Source organism: Cyprinodon tularosa, unplaced genomic scaffold (genome assembly GCF_016077235.1).
Source record: "Cyprinodon tularosa strain WSP-4 unplaced genomic scaffold, ASM1607723v1 ctg506, whole genome shotgun sequence".
NCBI classification, from domain to species: Eukaryota; Metazoa; Chordata; class Actinopteri; order Cyprinodontiformes; family Cyprinodontidae; genus Cyprinodon; species Cyprinodon tularosa.
Window position 1 is genome coordinate 105,592 of NW_024039237.1, and position 26,842 is coordinate 132,433.

The 26,842-nt window shown below is 41.3% G+C and overlaps 1 protein-coding gene across 2 annotated transcripts in view; it reads left to right on the forward strand.

Annotated features, from left to right (window-relative positions):
* ubash3bb (ubiquitin associated and SH3 domain containing Bb) overlaps positions 1–26,628 on the forward strand; it is a 74,792-nt gene extending 48,164 nt beyond the window's left edge. For both annotated transcript variants that reach the window (XM_038303143.1, XM_038303144.1), the window contains exons 2-14: positions 16,271–16,324; positions 18,419–18,605; positions 18,682–18,880; positions 19,014–19,183; positions 19,286–19,494; positions 21,215–21,359; positions 21,449–21,575; positions 22,390–22,509; positions 22,583–22,675; positions 22,763–22,907; positions 23,811–23,917; positions 24,004–24,113; positions 26,241–26,628. In XM_038303143.1, the coding sequence (XP_038159071.1) occupies positions 16,271–16,324; positions 18,419–18,605; positions 18,682–18,880; positions 19,014–19,183; positions 19,286–19,494; positions 21,215–21,359; positions 21,449–21,575; positions 22,390–22,509; positions 22,583–22,675; positions 22,763–22,907; positions 23,811–23,917; positions 24,004–24,113; positions 26,241–26,378 (1,804 nt within the window). In that variant the 3' untranslated portion in view covers positions 26,379–26,628. The remainder of the gene's footprint in view (positions 1–16,270; positions 16,325–18,418; positions 18,606–18,681; positions 18,881–19,013; positions 19,184–19,285; positions 19,495–21,214; positions 21,360–21,448; positions 21,576–22,389; positions 22,510–22,582; positions 22,676–22,762; positions 22,908–23,810; positions 23,918–24,003; positions 24,114–26,240) is intronic.
* The last annotated feature ends 214 nt before the right edge of the window (positions 26,629–26,842 follow it).

Below are 26,842 nucleotides of genomic sequence, written 5' to 3' on the forward strand. Positions count from 1 at the left end.
GCTTATTTAACTAAAATGGTAGAAAAACAATGCACCTTAAATCATTGTTCTCTTCTAAGACATTTTCAATTGAACTTAAATGGGAAAAGAACAAGAAAACACAATTGAAAAAAATCACAGATTATGGTACTAACTGTAGTTCTGCACTCCGCCAGTAGGTGGTGACATGTTCACATAAGGCTTCATGATATGTGGGCATTATTAAAGCAATTAGCCCAAACGGTTCAATGCCTCATGAGGCTTCATCTCACCGTCACTACATGAAGGGTAAATAAATGACGATAATCCAGCAAATGGTGACCAGGCTAATCAGTAGATTGGGAGCAGGTGTGAACAGGGGAATTTAGAAGAGAGCTAAGGGAAAACAGACTGACACAAGAAGGCAACAGAGGGTAAACAAGAAATACCTAAAAACTCAAATACAACCAAAAATAAGTAAAATAACACAAAACAGAAATAAAACAATGAAAATTCAAAGAGAAAACCTAAACAGAACCAAAACCATGACACTGTAGGATAGGCCAACCTATTAGCGCATCAACATAAAACACAAGAAAATAAAAGGATGAATTATTAAATAGGATTTAAAGTCGAAGGGAAATCATATTTAAATGTCTAATCAGTCTGGCTTAAACATGTATATAAATGTTTTTTTTTCAGACCATATTGTCCCATAAGTTAGAAAATTAATATTTCTAAAAAAATTCTATCTTAAAATCTGTTTTTTTTTCATTATCTTATGCAGGCCAGTTAGTTCTACATCAGCCTGAACACCTTAATTCGGCCAATCATATCAACAGTCATCTGTCAATCAAATTTTTTCGGTCATAGCATCTTGATTGATATGTCGCAGCTAATAAACGCAATGGTTGAAATCAGAAATCAGAATTATTTCCTTTCCCATTGAGTTGCGTCCCAGTGTTCACGGGGATGGACGTCTGTGTCTTCGGCAGGCGTAGAGCTAACAGAACTAGCAGCGTTGTGAGGCAAGGGCTCAAACATGTACGGCTGGAAGCCTTCTACACCAAACCAAGCTTCTGCCGCCCTGGCGTCCTCTTCCACAACATCTTCGTCCCCGCTTTCCTCCTCTAAATAAAAAATGGATGACGGAGGAGACTCATCCACGACCTCCGACACTAAACTCTCCTCCTCTTGCATGTTTCCGCTGTCCATAGCGTTCCTTGACAGCGTCGTTTCTAAGTCACCGATTTAGTACTACTTGGTCCCAATGGAATTTCCCATTGAGAACCTGCTAGCACTAAGTTGCTAACTGGTTATTAGAGGCTACCGACAAACCGGCTACAACCAAACTTGCTTGCGAACCTTCCAGCACAATAATCCCGCCCCCTTGATAATCGACCAATCACATTCACTTTATTGGCTTGTGTAATGTCGTGCACCACTCGGGAGAATTCGGAAATCTAACGGTTGGAACAGCCGCTTCCCTACGACTGTATCCTGTTAGGTTTGTGGACTGGATACCGTTTCCAAAGTAATCGGAATTGGATTTAAAACTAAATTCCATTAGAGGTTAAACTGAAGCATATATTGATGGTTTGACACGTTTTTGTTTTGTTTTTTCCAAATCTGTTTATTGTCTTTTACATTTCAGAAACATACAGACAGATAACTCACAAAACACCTAACAAAACCAAAAGAAAACACATTAACAAACTAAACATTCAAGGTGACAAGCATTTGAAGATTACAGTGAGACAAAATATTTTAAGTTTGTTATCTCATGTGTGTATGTTTAGACTTAGTCCTAGAGATTTAACCACAATCCATAAGCTAGGTATGAGGTGATGGTATCGTCCTCCCTGGTTCTAGGCATCCCGACATCAATGTTTTAGTTTCATACATTTTTTGAACAAGTGAGTACATTTGGACTTAACATGAAGATAACAGACTTACAGCCACTATAAGAATAAAGACATAAGCAAAATTAGCCAGAGTACATTCAGTCAATCCTCATTATGAATATTCAAATTTTCCAAGAATAGCAAAAACTTTTCCTTATCTTTTTGAACACATAGGGCCGGATCTATCAAAGGTTTGAGTGTATAAAAACGTGAGCTATTTCACTGCGCTCGCTAAAAAATGTACAAACTGATCTATCAACAGCGTGCTAAAGGGATTTGGTCTTTAAAACGTGCTAAATAGCGCCTCTTATCCATTTAGTACTTTTTCTGCAATGAATATGCAATATGGGGCGTTTACACGCAAAAGTGCGTCTTGTGGGAGGAGAACATGTAAATATATTAATTTAGCACTCGCAAAGTGATTTATCAAACCTGAAAGCAATTTTGCTAACGGTATCTGACTCTATATTTAACACGTTTCAAAAGAAGGTGCAAATGGTCTGTATGCGTAATTGCGCACACATGGCAGCAGGTATTGTCGCAAGAAGGAGACATCGAAATGAAGCAAGGAGACGCAGAGAACGCATTTTTTCACTCCGTGTGAATATTTTTGGAATGAAAGAGGAAACGATCATCAAAACATATCGTTTATCCAGCATTGCCATTTTGGAGCTGTTGGGGGAACTCCGAATGGATTTGCAGCCAGCCACAAGGAAGACCCACGCAATACCAGATATCACAAAACTCCTTGCAACATTGGATCTCCCAATCTAGTTTTTCAGAAGTGCTGTCTGACGTTCTAAATGCCATGTCGCCCTGACGCCCTAACGGAGAACCCCGACCTCTGCGCCTGTGGAGCAACATGCCAATGCTGCGGGGATGCGTAACGCGCAGTCATCTCATCCACAGTCACTTCTTATGAGCCATTTGGTATGTGCATTTTTCTACAGGCCAATACAAAACACCAGTTTTTTGTTTTTTTTTACTGCAATGAAGAAGAAATTCAGCCACGTACCACCTTAGGGAATAAAGGTTGCCAAAGTTTTTTCTTTATATATATATATATATATATATATATATATATATATATATATATATATATATATATATATATATATATATATATATATATATATATACACTATATTGCCAAAAGTATTTGCTCACCTGCCTTGACTCACATATGAGCTTAAGTGACATCCCGTTCCTAATCCATAGGGTTCAATATGACGTCGGTCCACCCTTTGCAGCTAGAACAGCTTCAACTCTTCTGGGAAGGCTGTCCACAAGGTTTAGGAGTGTGTTTATGGGAATTTTTGACCATTCTTCCAGAAGCGCATTTGTGAGGTCGCACACTGATGTTGGACGAGAAGGCCTGGCTCTCAGTCTCCGCTCTAATTCATCCCAAAGGTGTTCTATCGGGTTGAGGTCAGGACTCTGTGCAGGCCAGTCAAGTTCATCCACACCAGACTCTGTCATCCATGTCTTTATGGACCTTGCTTTGTGCACTGGTGCACAGTCATGTTGGAAGAGGAAGGGGCCAGCTCCAAACTGTTCCCACAAAGTTGGGAGCATGGAATTGTCCAAAATGTCTTGGTATGCTGAAGCATTCAGAGTTCCTTTCACTGGAACTAAGGGGCCAAGCCCAGCTCCTGAAAAACAACCCCACACCATAATCCCCCCTCCACCAAACTTTACACTTGGCACAATGCAGTCAGACAAGTACCGTTCTCCTGGCAACCGCCAAACCCAGACCCGTCCATCAGATTGCCAGATGGAGAAGCGCGATTCGTCACTCCAGAGAACGCGTCTCCACTGCTCTAGAGTCCAGTGGCGGCGTGCTTTACACCACCGCATCCGACGCTTTGCATTGCACTTGGTGATGTATGGCTTGGATGCAGCTGCTCGACCATGGAAACCCATTCCATGAAGCTCTCTGCGCACTGTTCTTGAGCTAATCTGAAGGCCACATGAAGTTTGGAGGTCTGTAGTGATTGACTCTGCAGAAAGTTGGCGACCTCTTCGCACTATGCGCGTCAGCATCCGCTGACCCCGCTCCGTCAGTTTACGTGGCCTACCTCTTCGTGGCTGAGTTGCTGTCGTTCCCAAACACTTCCATTTTCTTATAATACAGCTGACAGTTGACTGTGGAATATTTAGGAGCGAGGAAATTTCACGACTGGATTTGTTGCACAGGTGGCATCCTATCACAGTTCCACGCTGGAATTCACTGAGCTCCTGAGAGCGACCCATTCTTTCACAAATGTTTGTAAAAACAGTCTGCATGCCTAGGTGCTTGAATTTATACACCTGTGGCCATGGAAGTGATTGGAACACCTGATTCCAATAATTTGGATGGGTGAGCAAATACTTTTGGCAATATAGTGTATATATATATATATATTTTTTTTTTTTTTTTTTGGGGGTGTCACTGTAAGATTTAAATTTCTCAATGCACTAGTTTGTACAAACTACAAACTACTTTGCCGCAAACCACAAAACCTGCAAAACCATCATTTAAATAGGGCGTCTCCAACAGTTTTGCACCTGCCACCAGTTACGCAATCACGCTTGTTAAATCACCCGCAAACCATGGTTCAGCCCCTCGCGCAAAATTCCAGTTTGCGAGCGCAAATTACTGCACGCAAAATTGGATCTTGATAAATCCGGCCCATAGTATTTACCCTTAATTATAAAGGTGAGTTTCTCCAAGACAAAAGAGCTTGATAGTGAAGACATCCAAGTTTTAAGTTGGGGTCTGGTTACAGATTTCCAGGACCTTTTATGTTTGACACGTTTTTACTTTGACATTCAGTATTTGCTCTGTTCAGGTTATTTTAACACATCCTGTTTTTCAGTCCGTGGTTCACATAGGATGGTGATTATTATAGGCTGTGAAATAACTCAGAGCAGAAAGTCGTCTGATACAAACGATGTGGTTCAGTAAACAGTACTGCTCACTGCAAAAGGCATCTAGAAATAAGCAAACATTCCTTAAATTAAGTGTATTTCCCTTCATTTGAGCAGGTAAATAAGATGATCTGTCAATGGAAGGAACATTTTTACTCTTAAAATAAAATAATTACATAATATGCACTTAAAATAAGACAATACAATTGTTTTTTCTTATTTTAAATGTAAATTGTTTTGTTCCATTGGCAAAGTGTTTTACTTATCTCCTTAATTAAATAACAAATGCACTGATTTTAAGAAAAAAAAATTTACTTATTTAGTTTTCTAGTTCTTATAATAAACAGTTCTTATAATCTGTTTAAAATGACACATTTGGTGGTTTTTTGCTCTGCTTGAGGAAACTAATCCTCGAAAAAGGAAACTAATAATCGAAAAAAGTTGCCCTCTGTAGTTTAAATGCTGATCTTTCTCAGTGTCTCCACAGAACCGACATTAAAAAAAAAACATAGACACTATCTTAAAAAGAAAAAAAAAACTGCAGCTTTAAGGGGAGAAATTTGAGGAAGTTATTCTGAGGATGTAAACTTGTTTACCATGAAGTTGTTAAAGAATTGCAGCAGTTAGCATGACCCAACCCTGCAACATGCTTCTGATAATCACCTTTTATTATAATCATGTGCATTTCCCTATAAAATGCATGTTTTAAACCAGTATCTGCATTTGACAACATCCTGCAGCATTCATGCTGGTTTCTGCAGTGTGGGATGACAGGCAGAACGACTGTCGGTAGCTTTATGTCATCACCAACATTAAACAGGTTTAATTTAATTATCTTAAAGAAGTGAGAGTTCTCCAGCCACAGGATTAAAAGATAAACTGATTGACAGGATCTACTCCTCCTTTCTAGATCTACTTCAGAGCTTTGGTCAGATAAGGCGTCTTTATTAACACTTACGTAGCTTCTTTCTATATTTTCTCAGGGCTTTTCTAGAACACTAAGCTCTGTAGATCTACAGCCGTGGGAGCGAGCTGCTGCTAGCATGCAGACGGGCTGCTGTGGTCAGAAAGGCTGTTTGCTGAGGTCACGGATGTGAAGCTGCAACAGACGACTTGTTTCCTTTTTTCTGCTGTTTCTATGTCGTTACCAAGAGGTGGTAGAAAATTACTTCTATTTAACTGAAGAAGTAAGAACCAGGGAAGTGATCAAGAGGCCATTTTAGCCCCTTTATTTTCTTCTCTCTCCTAAACTGAGCTGTTTCTCTCGTCTTCAGTCACGGGATGTTTGTGACCTCAGAAAGTTATCATTATGCAGCAGAACCACAGAGGCTCGCTCATTTACCTCCATGGGAACCGTTTATTACTGTGTTTTCCTGGACTATACTTATCCGGTTCTCTTCTGGTCTCACCTGCCAATTCTGATTTAAACCAACTGTTTCTAATCTAAGCACTAAAAGCTAAGAGGGTAGAAATGTGCTGCAGGTTCTTTAACCTCTTACACCCTCAGGGGGTATAAATAAATTTCTGCCTGACAAAAACACACAAAAGTAAATCACTTATAGCCTCACAGCTATTAGATTTAAGAAGAAACTTTTGGTACGTCTGTAAAGGTAAGATGTCATAGAATGGTTTTCTGGTGTCAGCACCATGGTAGCTTTGACCCTGCCTGAAATATTAGGGACAAAATACAAAATATTTTGCACTTTTTGAACCTCGACAAAATTTTCTTTGAAATAAACATTGCAAAACACTACCAAAATATTATTTATAGCACAAAAAAGTAGTACAGACTTTCAAATCTAAATGTTGTGTAAAAATATACCAAATTTGGACTGAATCAGATGAATCATATTTATTTTAGAATGGTATTAGTAAGAAATTTCTTAGGCGGAGAGGCCATTTTGGCACATTTATCCAAAAATGTCACCAAACTGTGCCAAATGTGTTTTTTACATCAATACTGGGGGTTTGTTAAAATTACGAGGTCACGTAGCAGCTGGACCCACCGGTGGGTCCGTAGGGTTCTAGGGGTTAATATGAGTGTCAGTTTTGGATCCATTAAAAAAAGGAGGAATGACAGGTAGAGGTGTAAAGGTAGCTAAGTGAAAACCATTGTTCCATACATTTTCTCTTTCTCTATATTTGACAGCCACTGCAATAAATAAATATATAAAAATCTATCTATATAAATATATAAATACCCGTATAAATACCCTGTGCAATACCCCGATTTAATAATCCTTCTATAAAAAAAACTAAATGTGTTGATGCACTGTATATACTGTATATATCTCATGCACGCTTTTCTTCCTTTTGCACATTATTTTCCTTCGACTATTTGAGCTGATGTAACGAGTAAATTTCTCCACAATCAATCAATCAATCAATCAATTTTCTGTTTTATAAGCTCAGGTCTGGGGCTGAAACAGTTAATCAGATTAATTGTGATTAATTGACTTTTGAAATAATCCTCAACTAATATAGTAATCAAACAATCATTAATTGGAGTATAGAAACTGTAAAACCTGCCTTTAGTTGACCGTAGGGGTGGGTATTAGCAAAGAAGTCATGATTCGATTCGAATCACGATTCACATGCCACGATGCGATTCTATCACGATGCATCATGATATTTGAAATATTGCGATGAGTTGCGATATTTTCACTGAACAGTGTAAGAAAAAGTTACAGCCATTACCAGTGGCTGACTGGCAGGGTGTGATCTGGATAGTGACTTTAATTGATACATAACTGAGAGCAACTGAATTCATACATAGCTGTATTTATTGAAACGACTTTTGGAGGTGTTGCCATGGAAACAAATACTGGACAGAAATATTACTATTACTGGCGTGGACACACTGACAAAAAGATCTTAGGATTCATCAAACTTAAAATAAAAAAATAAGGATGATCAGTGCCGTTTACATGGCCTCAGTGGTCCTTTAAACCAATGAAATGGAAACAATTAAATGTGTATTTACCCTTTTGCAAATGACGTGCGTCATATCAATTTCATTGTTTTTAAAGCCAAAATGCATCCAAGCATCTGACTTGAAATGTGATGGAGCCGCGGGGCGAATTTTCATAGCGTCCTCCATGTTTTATTTCATATGACTCATTGCAGTATCCCACGGCCAGAAGTTGTATTCCACTTGGTTTGGCTGATGTGCGCCAATCATTCATGTATTTTATTTGTTCTTTTTTTTTAAAGTAAGATCTACTGCATCGATTCTTGATGGCAAGAATCGATGCAGTAGATCACAAGAATTAGAATCGCGATGCATCGTCATGCAGATTATTTTGCACACCCCTAGTTGACAGAGGAACCCACTTAGAGCAGGAATTATCTTAAAAATTGTAAAAAAAAAAACTACAAAAACATTTTTTTTTTATTAAGTCAATAAACATTTACATGAAAAAATACACTCAGAGAGGATAGCAAAGGTGAACATGAACAGATAAAGATCGATTACAATAAAAGAAAAACAAAAAAGTAAAACAACTAACAGGAGATTTATCTCAGCAAATATTTAAATCAAACATAGACAGACCAATAGAAATAATAGAAACAAAAAGCTGAATGCACCTAGGATAGCAGATGTTTGGAGAAATCAAGTCTCAATTTTTTGGCATGTTTGTCATTTTTCGTCTTCCTACGAGAAGAAAAATAGATTTTAAAGTCATTTATAAACCAGTGAAAGGAAGGTTTAGAATTTCTCCATTTAGCGCAGTGGATGTGATATTTACCCAACAGCAGGAGGATATTAATAGTATAAGAAACAGGCTGGGGAAGATGGTCCATATAAAAAATGACATCATTCAGTCATTAATTTTTAAAGAAATCCTAGCTTTCAACTCTTTCCATGTTCAACGGTTTCACTACTATTATTACAAAAGGAACATTGATCCGCCTCAAAACCAAATCTTTTTCTTAAAAATTCTGCCACAGGATAAATTTTGTCTATAACTTTAAAAAACTACAAAAACATTTTGCATTTTAGATTAAAAAATGTTTATGTCTGTGAATATGCTCCATCCAGAACTCTTCAGGTAGAAAAGTTTTAATTTCACGTGGAAAAAATCTTCTTTAAGCTCATGAGGTGCTGCGCCTGCTGCTCCAAACGAGCTGCAGGAGCTTTTGCTGCGCCTTTATGCGCATCAACCATTGACTTTGCATGTAAACCAGCTGCTTCTGCTGTCTGCGGTCTGAACGTAGCATAGGAGAGCACTACGGAGGCCTGTTAGGGTCACCTGGAGGAAAATACAGTGGACGTTAATTGTTTTTGTTTTTTTTCCTTCTATGGAATAAAGTTGAAACAAACCAACATAAATAGCTAACAATATCTTTTAGAAATTGCAGAAAGTTGACTCTGCTGTTTTCTTCTCCAGCAGATCATCTGGATTGTTTTTACAGCATAAAAGAAAAGTTATTTCTCTGTGAATAAAGTTTCAGTTAATTCACACGAAGCTCGGCTGCCTCGTGTCTTTATGCCAACGTCATTTCCACCTTAATGTCAAGATACCTTTTCTTAATCATTTCCTCTTTCTTCTTTAAACGCTATTTCTGGCTCTTTCAGTGACTCTAATGCTTGACAGTTGTTCATTTGTTTTTTGTTTTCATAGAAGTAAAATGTCAGGTTATTGAGTAAGAATGACGCTCATGGACTGCATTGCTCACTTTACACTGAATATATTTTCATTTATTTATTATTCATGAAGCAGGTTTCAGTAGCAGGAACATTCAAAGTGCTTTACATAAAAACATGAATAGAAATCACACGTAGAAAAGTATTGAAGTGGCATAGAAATAATTAAATAATGATTAGATATGAATAATTCAAAAGAAAAAGAATGAATCATTAAAATAAGATCATTCTAAAAAGAAAAGCAGGTTTTATTTAAACTGAAAAGAGGACTTTTTGATAGCGAACACCCTGATCTGGCATCATGTGCTTGTTGTTTTCATGATGGAGGGGTTCTAGACAGGGGCGGATTTAGGAAATGTGGGGCCCTAGGCAGAGACAGGCAGGGGGCCCTCTAAATTGAGAAGACAACAGCCCCATTCTACAGATAGAGAAATGTTAATAGAATAGACATCCATTATCTGTTCTAGGTTGTGTCCCTCTCTTCTTGTCCCTTTTCTTCTTGTTTTCCTCTCTATGTTTTGTACTCAGCTGACTTTTCATGCTGTCTCTAAAGGAATTAAAGATTTTTTCCAAGCACTAAGCTCACTTAGCTGATTGCTCCTTCCTGTGTTTCCAAAAAGGCCAAAGTAAATAACCCCGTCCTTCTTTTCACTGTAGACAAGCCATGATCTGCTTATCTGTTCTCCATTTTTCATTTGGACGAAATAATAGCTGCATGAATCATGACAGCAGACAAGATAGAGGAGAGCAGGAGGCGGGGTTACCAATCTACTCGCTCTGGAGAGCAGAGTTCGCTGCTTTTAGATGTTGTCTCCAAAGTCTCCAGTAGCAGAAAAAAGTCTCTAGATTTGGCGCTAGGAGCTTTTTAGAAATCAAAGTGCTAGAGGGGGCTGAAAAGTGGCTAAATATAGCGACTAAAGCGCTAAGTTAGCAACACTGCTCTTTGCATGATTTGTTTTCCAGTGTAGTGGACACAATATTATAAGGGGTCTGATGGTATTTTAGTGAATGGATTTTTATCAAAACATCAATAATCTGCACAAATAAGGAATAGTTGAGTTTTATGGGGCCCCCAGGAACTTGAGGCCCTAGGTTACTTCCTAGTATTGCCTCATAGTAAATCTCCCCCTGGTTCTAGATTTTTCTCCATTTGTTTCCATCTCAGCTAAATCAGGTCAACATTTAGACTCTTAAAGGTGAAGAATGCCCACTGTGGGAGTTTGTTTAGTCTTTTATTCTTTAATTCAATGATTAAATGTAAAACGTCAGAAGGAGTTTCTTTGGTTTTACATCAAAGAACATTTCCATCCACCCTCAGAGATCTGAAGTAAGGAAACCTTCAACCAGAAGACTCGCTAACGAACAGCAAACACCTCCTCTCCACTGCCTGAGCTGAGGATGCTGCTTTCCTCCTGAGAGCACAGTCAGCCCGTCCTCCTCGCCTCGGCTCTGCTTAATTAGGCAGCTCACAAATGATTAATTCGTTCTGCTGCTCGTTCTCTTGGCTGCCAGGCCTAAAGAGGATGAGTAAATCACTCCTTGATCGCCTCTCTAAGCGTCTGCTGATGCATCGCTCGCTCCTCGGGGGGGTAGGCCACCTAAAAACCTTAGATAATGACACTGATAGTAGAAAGTAAATAAGTACGTTCCTGTACAGGTCATTGCTGTTAAAGGTTGCACCGGGTTTCACCCTCTGCGCCGCTCCCAGGGTCGTATGAGGAACCGGCTCTTCCTCTGACTCGTGATCTGGATTCCTCTGCCCACACTCGGGATTCTCAATTCCACCTGTGACATGAATGCACCCTTACTCACCGACACACTCAGACCACATGGTGGGAGGGGGAACAATGATCTCCTCTCCTGATAGTTAGATGTGAACGTAGTGAGGCTTAAAAATAAAACGTAAAGAAGGAAGGAAAACTGATGAGATTATTCACGGGGCCGTCAGTGTTAGTCAGGATGCTGACGGTTCCTGAATACCACGCAGTGTTTCTGCTACACTAACAATCAATGGAATAAAATGATTGATAGCAGTTTGGTTAACCATTTATAGGGAGAAGAGTCAGAGGCTTCCCCCCCCCATCCTTCAGTCAGGTCTAGAAGCAGCCTGTGAATGTTATTTTGACATTTGACCAATTAGATGAGTCCCTAAATGATATAGGTATTACCTACTGCAAATTAGGATGAAAACAAAGTTAACAGTTTATGAAAAAAGGTAAAGAGCTAAATGAAAAAGCTTAAAAGTAAAGTTAAAATCTTAATAAACTAAGTGTGTTTCTTTCACCCTGTGAGTGTTTTCATGGATTTATTATCGAAGCGCCTATTAAGCTATTTTTCTTAATATATTAGGGCAAGTTACCATTTTTTGTTATTACATTGAAATAAATTTTTGCCACCATCCATCCATCTATCTATTTTCTGTTACACTTTATCCCTTCTGGGGTCACGAAGGTTGCTGGTGCCCAGGATCGGACTGGTAATCTGTGATACTGGCCATTTGCCTGTTGAGCCAGTCCTAATTTCTCCGTCCGAAGCTCCTACCTGTAACAGTAAATACCTCAAGCAGCTCAAGAAGTAATCCAATGTTAACTCCCTAAATGATGCATGCAGTATATATAGCCCTTCCTTGTCATGCACATCCTTGTGATGGTGTATGGTGACATTTTCTATTTCTTCAAACTGTAAAATCCTTGCAACAAACTAAATTATAATCAAACTAAAATGCTTTCTTTAAACCAAACTACGACGTTCCTCTTGTATTTGGCGAATTCTTTCGAATTTTTTGCAAAAATATGTTGCGGTGAATGATGGGGTTTTGCATCTAAAGGCTAAAGTTATCTGTCTTACATGCATTGTTGCCAGGTTGGGATGTTTCCCAATCTGGCGGTTTACGATGGCCGTCTTTGGGTAAAAAATATTTTTCTTTAGATTTATGGCCTGAGAGATCGATAGACTTTGGTTCAGATTGGGCGAGATTTCTTATATCCAGGAGGGTTATGAAACATATTTGGGCTGGAAAACGTGAGTCAGTGACATCTGGTGACCCTGCTGATGTGGTGAGTGTGGACATTACTCAGCTGCAGCAGTCACTGTGGCGTCCGTGTTAATAACCAAAGCCAATAAAAACACATTATGGAGGTCTTGGTGATGGTTGTCGTGTGATGCTTGAAGATAGATCGGTTAATCCACAGTGTGTATTCGTATTGTGTTTGACATTTGAGACGCAGGCTTTTGACTGTGCTTATATTTTTTTATTCGGGGGGGGGGGTCCATAAGTGGGCCGGTGTAGATGGAAAACGCCAGGGCTAAAAATCGTTCCCAGTCCGAGCTGCTGGTTCCCATCACCATCTGTCTACGGGTGGGGGGCGGGGTCCACCCTGGACATGTCGCCAGTCCATCGCAGGGAAACACAGAGACAGGACAGACAACCATTCACGCACACACTCACACCTAAGGACAGAGGCGTGCACAGACATTTTGGGGGGCAGGTGCTCAGGGGGGGGGGGGGGGGGGCACTTTTTAGCGCACGTGTAACACTTAATTATAAAAAAAAATAAACGCATGTTGAATGAAATTTGACTTTTATTTGTAACATTCTCTAAACGTGAGTTTTCAATGGAAAAAAGTCACATCACCAACAGAACAGACTAAAGCATACTTCTTTCATCTGGCTCATCTCCCTGTTTTCCCTCACCCATCTGGTCTCCCTCATCCATCTGTTCTCCCTCATCCTGGTCTTTTTCTGTCTCTGTGTCTTCCCTGAACTCTTCCTCATCTCCTGTCCTGGTAGATGTTGATGGTATAGAGCTTCCCTGCTGTGACTGGCTACAATATAATAATAATAACAACCATCATGACAATAATAATAATAATAATAATAATAGCTTTAACAAATATGCCACATTAGTTTAAATAATGGGCTATTAGGGCAACATGACTGGAAGTCTTGTCACGTGGATATGACTTATGGTAGCCTACAAAATAATAGCTATTTTAATACCTGCTGCACAAACCACTTAAAAATAAAATGTGAACAGCTTTTAAGATTTTTCAATACGATTAACCCTCCTTTCTTGGTATTGTACTGCAATTACTAAATCAATATACAATTAAGACAATAAAGAGACCAAAATGTGTTAATTTATTTTGCCTAACAAAACCTATACAACAGAAAACGTTTGTCTTAACACATAGATTTGTACAGAAGAGGATTAGGGCCACTGAAAAAAAAAAAGTTAACTGATTTTTAAATTTTATTTCAGTTTAACATGGGAAAAAAGTCAGAATTCTGACTTTTTTATTGTCAGAATTCTGAGATTAAAGTCAGAATACTGAGCAAAAAGTCAGAATTCTCAGCAAAAAGTCAGAATTATGAGAAAAAAGTTAGAATTATGAGATTAAAGTCAGCATTCTGACTTTTTTCCCATACTAAACTGAAATAAAATTTAAAAATCAGTTAACTTTTTTTTTTTTTCAGTGGCCCTAATCCTCTTCCGTATTTGCAATTGCAAACTCTACCAAAATTATTTGTAGCCTATGTGGTCGTCCTCACGTTATCTGTCATTGACTTGGGCTACAGTGTAAAACTTTCAGAATCAGAATCAGGTTTATTGCCATTGTTAGTGAAGGAGTTCACAAACTAGGAATTTTTTATGGTACAATCGTGCAACATGAAACATATAATATGGAATAGGTAAATAAAATTATAAAAATATCTAAAAACTGTGGGTATACGTCATGCAATAAAATAGACTAATGTATACACTTAAGATAAAAAATATGGATACAAAATATAAAAAGTAAAATAGCATCTTACAAGGAGACAACTACCTTTGACCAGTCGGCAAAATGCGTGTTTGGTGCTGCTGAATGAGACATTTTAATGCACAACAAAATGATTCTGCTTGATCTGTATATTACCTGGCTAATGGGGCACGGGAGAAGCAGCCTGTCAGCGACCGTTCCTGCTATCTGAAAACTGCTATGATGCTGCGCATCTGGCATGCCCTGCGGGCGACCGAGCGAGTTCACGTGACAAAGGAAGAGAGAGAGGGTCGTTTGTGCGCAAGTAGGTCGGTCATTTCGGGGCATTGTTTCAGTCGTTTTTAATGGCTCAGGTTTTCAAAAGATCATTTCAAAACCGACCTCAGTAAAATCTTAATAATATTAACAATAATAAAAAAAAAAACGAGTTTCAAAAGGGCATTTTCTTTGATAGAGGGCAAACTTCCTAGTGCTTTAGCACCACCTAGTGTCTATGTGTGCACGCCCCTGCCTAAGGAGAATGTAGAGAAGCCGGAGTACCCAGAGAGAACCCATGCATGCTCAGGGATCACATGCAAACTCCATGCAGAAAGACCCCAGGCCAGGAATCGAACCCAGAACCATCTTGCTGCATGGCAGCAGTGCTCCCCACTATACCCTTTTTTCCACCAAAATATATATATATATTTTTACAAAACGTCAAAAGGTCTTGTCCTTATTCCAACAACACTATTAGCTTGAAATTTTGATTTTCAAAGTATTTCCCTGAGTGCTCTATAAAGGGCTGGAGGAAACAGATGAATGGGGCTTTATGCTCTGAAAGCGGCCATCTTGTCATTCCTTACATTAATTTTGTTTTTATTTGACTGACAGAGAGAAAAACATCCTCATCAGCAAACTCCAACATCTTCAAGGAAGGCAGTCCAACCTTTCTAGTTAGGAAGCTGCTAGCATTAGCATGTGTGTTGATGAAATGAACCGCCTCCACAGAAGAAGACGAAGGATTCACTCAGTGAACAACATCTTAAAGGAATCTGCGGCCGAATCCAAGGCTACATTTCTCATTAACATGGGTTTATACTGCGATTCTCAAATCTGGTGTGAAATAAGTGTCATCAATACATTTATATGAATAATTCTGATTATGTTAAACTTCCCCACCCCCCTTTGTATTAACATTATTACAGCTTAAGAATAGAAAAGTTAAGGAAATCTTTTGCAAGTCTGAACATTTCTATTCAGCCCCTTTAACTCTGATGCCTCTAAATAAAAATCTCAATGAACCCAAATATCAGAAGAAGCTCCAGAAATCTCTGAATGAAACATGGTGGCGGCGGCAGCATGATGTGGGCAAAGGAAACCTGGTCAGAGTTGATGGGAAGAGGAATCTGGCTAAAGAAAACCAGGTTGGAGGTTAGAAAGGACACGAGACATTTAGGTTAGGGAAAGAAGTCTTCTCCTAACATCCAAAGCTGATTAAAAGGTTCCCAAAACTCCTAAAATGTGGAGCTCTAGCTGCAGCGGAAGATGTTTCTACACATTTTGTAGGATTAGATTTAACCAGTTGCAGGTTGCGATAGGATGAGGAATCCAGTGTGAAAAAAAGGCACTGTCTTTAGAATATGGACTATTTGGTTTTTTTTAGGGTGTTTTTATGTTAGAGTGGAGATTGTCGGGCTTAAACAGGTCATCAGCTGCGTCCGTATCCTGCTACAGACTGTCTGTTGAATCTAAGTCTCTCTGACTCAAACAGGAGCTGAATTTCTGTTAGTTTCACTCCAGTAATTCAAGCAGGAAAAGCTGAATAATTCACCACCTTGCTTTTTCCCCTCTTACCGTTTCTACCCGACTCACAGCATCTCTGCCCAGAGAAGAGCATTGAAGCATTTCCAGCATGCCCCCCGCTCCCACAGCCCTCTTCTAGATCAGTTTCCAAGGTCACACTTTCCACACAAACACCCGGCTTCTCTTTTTAGCTCTGCTTTTGTTCCCAGGAAGCTGCTCACAATCCCAAAAGCATGAATGCTTGTTTTACAGCCACCTGAAACCTGTCATATTCACGCTGTTTATTCCACATCTCTTCCAGACTGAAGTCTTTGGTGTCGACTGGAGGCCGGAGTGTCCAGGCAGCGTGTGACTGGTGAGTTTAAACATCCATCCATCTTTAGCCCAACCACAGAATGTCCAAACAACACTAAACCTACCTGCCACTAACCAAGGTAGGACAGGACCGTGTGTAACAGCGCCCTCTGCTGTCACCCAGGGCTGCAGTACATCCTAAAGTGGTAGAATAATAAATGTCCAAATGAAATATTTAAGATAATTTTATATTCCAACACTTTCCATCAGTTTAAGTGATCTGAGAGTGAAAGATATTAAAACCCTTCCGTTATTGATGATACATTTTACAGGATCATCTGTAAAACATTGTTTTATAGATGAATTATGTCAATAGGCTGAAATACACAGACTGAAGTCCTGTCATTACTGTTTTTATATGTGGTCCAAAAAATATGGAAGAGCTACATCATATAACAATTAACAATTAGTTTACATCCAAGTAGTGTGCAGGTCTTCATATATATACCCATCCATCCAGCCGACACACTTTATCCCGAGTGGGGTCGCGAGAGGTGCTGGTGCCTATCTCCAGCTGTCTAGGGGCGAGAGGCGGGGTTCACCATCACAGGGCAACACAGAGACAAACAGGACAAACAACCATTCACACACACCTAAAGAGAATTTAGAGAAGCCAGACTACCCGGAGAGAACCCACGCATGCTCAGGGAGAATATGCTAACTCTATGCAGAAAGACCCCTATATATAGGGCTACAGGTAGTCACTGTGCTGAATGGTGACATGGTGTGTACCACACTCAACATGGACCAGAAGAAGCAAGGAAAAGAGTTGTCTCAAGAGTTTAGAAATACAATTATAGACCAGTATGTTAAAGGTAAAGTTCATAAAGCCACCTCCAAGCACCTTGATGTTCCTGTGATTACAGGAGAACATTCATTAGTCAATCTCGTTGGATGTAGCCATAGGACAAAAACTGATGACAAACCAAAGAGACGTAAAAAAGGAATGGTAACTAAAAGACCCCAGAAAAAAATGAAACTTTTACTCACGGCAAATCAACTCCGTGTTCAAAGATGGAAAAAAATGAAGCATATGAAGAAAAGAACACTATCTCTACTATAAGACATGGAGGAGGCTTTGTCATGCTCTGGGCTGCTTTACTTCATCTGGCATAGTGTGTCTGAAGGGTCCAATGAAATCTTCAGACTATCAGAGATTCTATGGAGAAATGTGCTGCAGTGTCAGAAAGCTTGGTCTCAGTCACAGATCTTCAACAGGATAAAGAGTCAAAACACAGCTAGAAACAACCAAGAACGACACATTGGAGCAGTTTGAAGATAAGGAGTTTAGCAGAATAGCTGCTGAGAGGCTGGACACTGTGAAACTGGATCAGTCTGGTTCTGGTGAAGTCATTTCTGGTTCTGCAGGTAGGGCAGATTAGATTTGGGTTTAGCTAGGGAACCAGTAGCTTCGTGAGACCATCCTGATCTCGCGAGCTTTCAAGATTTCACTCGCAGATCAGTCTGGAGACTCTCCGTTGAAGAAAATTTGGAGCCGTTCACCAAACGAACGTCCAATCAGCGTTGGCTCTGACGCGGGTTGAGGTGTGACGCAACGAGAAGCGCGACAGTTCAGTCTAAAGAACATGGCGGCTTCAGCCGATGAAACTAGCGTTAGCGTGGCTATCGAGCAAGTTTTATCGAAATTACAGAGTATTTCTTTACTGAAAGAAGAGCAAAACACTGCTCTGGAGGCTTTTCTCAGAGGAAAAGATGTTTTTGCTCTTCTCCCGACTGGTTTTGGCAAGAGTTTGATCTATCAATTCGCTCCTCTTCGTCGTTGCTCTGTTAGTACGTCATATGCTTCGTTGATCTGATTGGTTTATTTGGCCCGTCTATCACCAACATAGGCCAATCAGCTAACCAGTATTTTCGCCCCTTCCCAAAATTACTTCAATGGAAGGTTTCCAGATGGACATGCGGAGCAAATCCATCGTGCAAAGTAAGGTTAGGGAACCAGAACAATGAGGGCTGCATCACTGAAACCAATTCTTTGTGTTAATGAGGTCAGCTGTGATCTTAACTTTGTGTGATGATCTAAAATGTGTAAATGAGAGAAAAAAACAAAGTAAATAAATTTCATTTCTCCTCCCAGGCTCTTCTCCCATGTGGACGACCCGTTCCTGGACGATCCTCTGCCCAGGGAGTTCGTCCTCTACCTGCGACCCAGTGGGCCGCTCCAGAACCAGCTCTCCCATTTCTGGCAGCAGAGTCGGCTCACCTGCGGAAAGAACAAAGCCCACAACATCTTCCCACACATCACTCTGTGTCAGTTCTTCATGGTGAGCCCTGTTCTCTGAGTCAGGAGGGTGTCACGCCTCCTCGGGACCAAGCTTCTGACTCTTCTCCTCTGTCCAGTGTGCTGACTCAAAGGTGGAGGCTCTCTGTGAGGCCCTGCAGACCACCGTGCAGCAGTGGAGGGGTCGGTTCCCCAACCCACTGCCTCTGGAGCTCTACACATCCTCCAACTTCATAGGGCTGTTTGTGGAGGAGCAGGTGGCTGATGTCCTCAGGCAGTTTGCAGCTGACTTCGCCACAGAGGCTGTAAGGAAAACAGGTAAAACACAGTCTGCTTTATTATTCCCGTCAGCCTTTGATGGTTGGGTGGCTCGGTTAAAGATGGCCACCATCTGATGTGTGCTGGGCTCTAAAATAAGTTCTATGATCGTACAATCCTGTCTCTCATCCAGAGGTCAAAGTGGAGCCTCACAAGAAGCAGCTCCATCTAACACTGGCGTACAACTTCTCCACTGATCACCTCCCCTCCCTGGAGAAGCTGGCCAAGGGCATCGAGGTGAAGCTGGGCTGTGATTGGCTGGCCGTACTTTTCTCCAGGGACATCCGGTTTGCTAACCATGAGGTAACTATACACCCAGTCGGTTTTCCATCATGCTTATAAAAATCTCCCAGAGATTTATTTCATCTCCATGTGAACTTTAACCAACATGCCCTTTGAATGCAGACGGTGAAAGTCATGTACCCCTACATGCCACAGAACGATGATGAACTAGAGCTCACTCCTGGGGATTATATCTTCATGTCTTCCATGGATCAGAACAGCACCAGCGAGGGCTGGGTGTACGGGACGTCCCTGGCCACCGGCCTGTCTGGACTTCTGCCGGAGAACTACGTCAGCCCGGCAGACGAGTCTGACTCCTGGGTGTTTCACGGGTGAGGGGACAAACCAGACTGCCGGATGACAAAGCAAACATGTCACACCGCAGCCACTCATCATTAAACGAGCAGAACATCCATAAAGTTATTGATCCTCTACAGGAAAAGGCTGCTTAAAGTTACTAATTAATAACTGAGATAGTAGGACAGAGCATTACAGCCGTACTAAGGAAGATAAAGTTGAAATATTGGATTAAGGTTGTAACGTTGCCAGCATAAAATTGTACCAATATGACATTCAAATTGTAGAATAACAAGAATAAAATTTTTACATTATTAAATCAAAGTCATAATATAAGGAGAATAATGCCATATTTAGAGATTAAAGGAGCCTATTCTGATGTAAACTCTTTAAAGAAAGCATCTTACTCCTGACTTTAAATGTTAAAAATGCAGTTTGGTCAACTCATTTCAAGCTTTTATCTTTTTAAAACAATTTTTTTGTCACATATACATAACTTTATCAGATGAAATTTGCTATTATTTTAAGGTTACAACTTTATTTACTTATTCAAATATTTCAAAACAAATCCTCAGCCGTATCTCAATTCACTAGAACGCCAGTACGGACTCGTGTCCTCACCAAGTATGTTTTTGAGAAGAACGCAGAAATGTGTGGACTCTGGGAACGGGAGAACGCAGAATAAATCTGCGTCAATTGGAACTCGTGACATCACCACATTCAAAACTCGTCTGGAGCTGTTTTTCACCTCCTATTATTAATATTCTCTAGATAATTATTAATTCTTACTTTTTTATTTAGTGGTAGGAATAATAATTAACACAGAGACAAACAGGAAAAACAACCATTCACACACATTATTTTGCCAAATAGAACCAAAAAAAAAATAATCGGCAACATAGCTAGCGATCCTTCACACATGGCTATGCAGAGAGAGGACTGCTATAGACGGGCTAAAGTTAGCCCTGGCTGCAGTTACCCTCGGAGCTCCGCTGGTTGCCACGGTCCTCTTAACATCAGAACTTTTTTTAAATTATGCACTAAATCGGTAAATGGGCCATATAGTGATGGTTAAAAGTATAATATTCTCCCCCCAAGTGATCGTAAAATGTGCTTTTATTGGACAACAGAGACAGAAAAGAGAACTTTTAACTTAATACTCTCAGTTCTGTGAGCGCTCCATTGGCTCAAGAATGGACAAGTCTGCTCTGATGCATGCTGGGTAAAGAGGGAGAGGCGACAACAACATCCAGGGGCTTTGTCCGTTCTCGGTCTTCTTGTTCTTGTGAATTGGAACAGTACTAAGGCTGAGGATGATGACATTTTTCGAGTAGGCGAGCAAATGAGGAAGCACAAGTAAACAGATTGAGAAAGGTCCCTGGTGTAGCCCAAATACTCCTTCATAGAGGCAGATACACAAACCTACTAAAGAAAAATCTAAATTTAATGCATCATAAATCCATTGAAGATCATGATTAAGATAATGAAGAACGATAATAGTAGTATTATGGTGTGGGATAGATTTTTTCTTTCAAATTTGCCAGATAATTGTTTATATATCATGAAACTAATAGCTGGAGGACAAATGAGAGACGGTTAGCATGCTGCTACAGCTAGCTCCAAGTGTTTATCAGAAGACACACAATTATATTGTGATTTCAGTTGATCAGGTAATAAAATCCACCAAAAGACTTCCATCTGTCTTCAGCGAGGTGTTTTGAATGAAACAGCTGAACCTTCATCCTCTTGTTCCAGCTCCCATTCCTTCTTCAGCTGTGGACCCAGTGAAAAAGGCGGGAAAGAGAAAGGAATGTTTGACGGGCTGCTGGACGGACGACGTCCAGACAGCACCGGTCCCGGAGAAATGCCCCCCCTCAGTGTCATCTGCCACCCTATGCAGGTATTTTTACTGCTGTGATCCTCTTAACTCAGACATTAGTTGTTGTTAACTAGTTTGGCTGAAGTGCTGCTGGTTGTCTTTGACCCCAGCAGGTCCAGCGGTTCAGTGGCAGCCACACCCGGCAGCCCAAACGAACTCTGTTTGTGTGCCGGCACGGTGAGCGGATGGACGTGGTGTTCGGGAAACACTGGCTCACTCTCTGCTCCGACAGTAAAGGTGAAACCTGAAACTCTGCGAGGTCTTAAACCAGAACTCAACAATCTTTAAAGTCGTAGAGAAAAAATATTTAAATGTCAAATCATTCTGCCTTAAACATGTATATAAATATACTCTATATCTGATGATATTGTCCCAAAAGTTAGAGAATTTATATTTGAAAAAATAATCCTGTCTTAAAATCTGTAGGTTTTTTTTTTTCGTTATTTTAATCAGTTAGTCGTCTTATATAATATATATATAATATTTATAAATTCGGCCAATCATATATCAACGGTCATCTGTCAATCACATTTTTTCGGTCATAGCATCTTGATTCATATGTCGCAGCTAATATATGCAACAGAACTGGCAGCGTTGCGAGGCAAGGGCTCAAACATGGACGGCTGGAAGCCTTCTACACCAAACCAAGCTTCTGCCGCCCTGGCGTCCTCTTCCACAACATCTTGGTCCCCGCTTTCCTCCTCTAAATAAAAAAATGGATGACGGAGGAGACTCATCCACGACCTCCGACACTAAACTCTCCTCCTCTTGCATGTTCCCGCTGTCCATAGCGTTCCTTGACAGCGTCGTTTCTAAGTCACCAATTTAGTGCTACTTGGTCCCAATGGAATTTCCCATTGGGAACCTGCTAGCACTAAGTTGCTAACTGGTTAGCAAGATGCTTCCGAGAAATCAGCCACAAACATAAAGCCACAACAACCCCGCCCCCTTGATAAACAACCAATCACATTCACTTTATTCTCTTATGTAAAGTCGGGCATCACTCGGAAGAATTTAATCTTGAGACCAAATGCGTTCTGTTTATCTGCAGGTCGATACGTTCGCTCCAACCTAAACATGCCTCCCAGTCTGCCCCTGTGGGGGGGGCAGAGAGACTATAACATGGACGCTCCCATCACTGTGTTTGGATCCACTCAGGCTCGATTAGTGGGTAAGTCGGGAAAAGGTGACCAGGAATCTGGTTCACGAACGGCATCTATGCTAAACATGCGCATCCTCCCCAGGTGAGGCTCTGCTGGAGAGCAACACGACCATAGACTTTGTTTACTGCTCTCCATCCCTACGATGTGTTCAGACGGCACAGAATATCCTGAAAGGCGAGTTGGTTCTGCTCCTCTTCTCCCTCTGTTTAACTTTTGGTCACAGCAGAGCCTTTTAATTACTGCTTGCATCTGTGTGAGCAGGGCTGCAGCAGGACGGAAAGCTGAAGTTGCGGGTGGAGCCGGGCCTTTTTGAGTGGACAAAGTGGGTGTCTGGGAACTCGCTGCCAGCATGGATCCCCCCCACTGACCTGGCCGCAGCCAACTTTTGTGTGGACACGGCTTACAGGTGATGGAAACGCCCCCTTCCACTGAAACATGTCAATTCAATTCAGTTTATTTCTATAGGGCCAATTGACAAAACGTCATTACAGTTCACCAGATCATCCAGTCAATCTGATTCAAAGTTTTCTATCTAAGGAAAACCAGTTGATTGCATCGACTCATTGACTCTTCAGCAATCCCTCACACTAAGCATGCTTGTAGCGACAGTGGAGAGGAAAAAATCCCTTTTAACAGGGAGAAACCTCCAGCAGAACCAGGCTCAGTGTGAGCGGCCATCTGCTGAGGCCGACTGGGGTTCAAGGAGACAGAAGCAGACATAGAAAAAGCAGCATAGATACAAAAGGCAACTGTAAAAGGCGGCCCCGTCCAGGAAACACACAGCCAGGCAGACGAGCTCTGAACCAGCTCCCATGTCAGGGGATGAAGAGAGCACATCCAGCCATTTACAGTCAGAGAAACAGGACTACACTGGAAAACAGGCTGATCTCCAACATCTAGAAACAAAGGTGTTGATGGCAGCAGCACAGCTGATATTTCTCTCCAGGATGGAGTCACAGCCAAACAGGAACAGACCAGATGAAGCTACTATGAGAAAAAGCAGAGAGAGCAGAATGTTAGAGATTGAACTAACAGATTCTGCAGAGTGGGAGAATAGAGATAGAATGAAGCAGAATGATGAAAAAGTGGGTCCGTATGTCCTCCAGCAGGTGGCGATAGAGTTGAGACTTGACTTGGAGTCTTGGTGTAAAATGTCTCGCTACCAGTTTTTGCAGACGGAAAGTGCGTCTGTATCTGAGTTGATGGTGACCATATTAGATAAAACATCAGTATGTTTCAGCTTCATTTCTCACCAGAGACAGCTTCACATATCTGAATCTGTTGTCTGATGATGTTTGTCTCTGTATAGACCTCTGATCCCAGTGAGCAAGCTGACCGTGTCCGAGTCCTACGAGAACTACATGAGTCGCAGTTACCAAGTGACCAAAGACATCCTGTCGGACTGCAAAGCCTCTGGTAGCTTTAGCCTCTCTCTGCTCTCATTGTTCCCATGTGTCTGTGCGGCCCTGATGGCTTCTGCTCTGACGTTCTGCTCTATGTAGGAAACAACGTGCTGATTGTAGCCCACGCGTCTTCCTTGGAGGCCTGCACGCGGCAGCTGCAGGGCCGCAGCCCCCAGAACGCCAAGGACTTCATCCAAGTTGTACGAAAGGTCCGGCTGCCCCACATTTGTCTGATCTGTGGTTTGGTGTTACTTTATGATGTTAATAAAGCTCCATGTACGAAAGCAGGTGGAAATAATTTTACAAAGTTGTTGATTATTTATATTCAGACATTTATTCTGCTCTAAAAGAGATAAATATTAAGGAATATCTTCCTGTTTAGATTGTACCTATCCTGTTTAACGACTGCACAGAATTTACCACCAATTGTAATTTCTCTTAGGAATTAGGAAAATTTTCTTAAAACTAGCTAAAGCATCATCACTGCTCTGATTGGACTGATGGCTAATGACCAAAACGGCTCAGTTTTCAGTTAGACCATCACTAACTGTTGGCGAACGTGTTGGTAACTCCTAAATCCATCTTGCTCCAACTTCCAGCTTGTGCAAACAAAACTCTTTGGGGTGGATGCTATTATGAAGTGAAGGTTAGCTCCTCTCAAGCTGTTTAATTGGTTCAGAATTAATTGAAAGGAAGGCTTTGAAAGGAAAGTTGGCTTTTGCCACCTGCTGAGACATGTTTGTGGTTCATTGAAGCTCTGGGAGAGAGAGCAGGATACAAAGCAGATAACAGGAAGGAGAGCAGGAATGTCATTTATTTTTTAATATTCTACATTTAGAACGGTTGAGGTTGAAGAAAATTATCTATTTGTTTCTTTAGAAAACAAACAGACGACAGTTTGAGTCATGCTAGCTGAGCTAATTGTTCTAATGGCTTCCTTAATCCTTTGATGTTTTAAAATAACGAAATCTTGTTTTATAATTCCTGTTTTTTTGATCATTCAGTGTCGTTGACTCGGTTTCTAAAATGATTAGTTAGTTAGTTAGACTTGGATGCAGAACATAATGTGTCTATATTTTCTTTCATCATAGTCCTTAAAGGGTTGATAGAATGATTCTATAGGGTATCTGGTCCTTCAGGTCTCTGAATAGGGTGTGTAACATTAGCTGTTCTATGAGCCCTAATGCAGCCTGGTTAAAAGCCCTAGAATGAAACGACAGGTTTTCTTCCTTTTATGGTGTGATCATGAATCTTTCGATGAGCTGTGCTCTGATTGGTTGGTTTACAACAAGCGAAGCTGCTGAGCAAAGACGCATCATAGCAACACATAGCCGTCAGCTCCAGGGCTGGTCTGGGAACCCTGGCGGACGGCGGCAGGGAGCCAGTGGGGGACGGAGCGCCCGAACCCGACCCTATGACGGTAGCCTGGACACGGGCGGCCCCGTGTTTCCCCCGACCTTCCTTACTGGCCCCCAGCCCCCCTCCTCCGGCTGAGGACCGGCAGCTCATGCCTCTCTGCTGAGGTCCGATCCAGGCAGCAGCCCAGCAGCCCCCCTCCCCTCCAAAAAAAGAAGTGTCCTCCTTTTCATAATCCCAAATCTGGTCACCATAGATACGCTAGCTTTGCTATCAACAGCTTAGCGACAGAACCATCCTTCCAGCTTGCGGTTGTGATGGCCTTACGGTGGGAACAGCCCCTCATTTCAGTAAAAGAAGTTTAACAAATCCTGCTTTGAACTGTCCAACGTTTTGAAAGCTGTCCAACAGTAAAATGCTTCGAGCAAATGAGCAGCTGAGCATCAAACTTTGCAGGGATCTTCTGATAGACAAAAATAATCAATGCCTGTCGAGCCTTTAGATCCTTCCTCCAGTCATCCTGGAACGCTGCATTTCCGCCCCTGGTTTTGACTCATTTTCAATAGAGAAACTGCCTGCTTTGTAATTGTTGAAGTAAACCCGACTGTAGCCCAACCAGTGGGCTGGCCTGTATGTCAGTTTCAGGGCGTGACATTAGTCCAGGCCAGAACCAAATAAGACACCACCCCCGAGTTTACATCAACTCGGTGCTTTGTTTGAATTCGGCCGTTTTATGGTGGAAGTTTGGAATTGTGAGATTTGCAGAGAAAGGAGGTGTTGATGAGGTTTGAACTTTTCTGTACATCCGTTTCACCCACTGAACTATTGTTATTCATCTATGACGAGGTAAACTCGGTTTGGCATTCTATGACCCCTTTAAAACGAAAGAGATTGGTTCAAATGAAACAGCACAAAAATGATTTTATTTATTATTATTTTATTACATTTAGAAACCATGATGTCCTGTGCTTGCTCCACAGATCCCCTACCTGGGCTTCTGTGCCACTGAGGAACAGGGAGAAACAGGCACGTGGCAGTTAGTGGACCCTCCTATCATGCCTCTAACTCACGGACCGAACCACTCCTTCGACTGGAAGGAGACGCTCCTGCAAGAATGAAGTCTTCGCGCTCTGAGCTCCTCACAATCTTCAGTGCCACAATTCATAGCTGCGACTCAAACAAACAACACAGAGATTTTTTTCTTTTCATTATTAATCATTAGACGGCGAGCTGTGAAAAGTGCTTGCTGTTAGCGGCGGCCAGCCATGGACTGGATTCATCTTCAGGGATCATGTTCACACTCACATGGCATTATGGGATGGCTCAGCATCAGAAGGTCTGTGTGGGAGAGCTGACGTCAGCAGCATCGCTGAAATTGATTGGAACGACCGTTTTCTGTAGCTTCTCTCTTTATGCTAACTCATGTCAGCAGGCTAATATGCGCTGCGCTGTGGCAGCAGGTCCAGTTATGTGTGATTATAACTCAAGTGTTTTGTTTTGTTTGCTGATAAGAAAGTCAGAACCCAGAGGTCAACGTTTCATTTTGTTTCTCTGTCCACTGAGCGGCGCTCTGCCACACAGA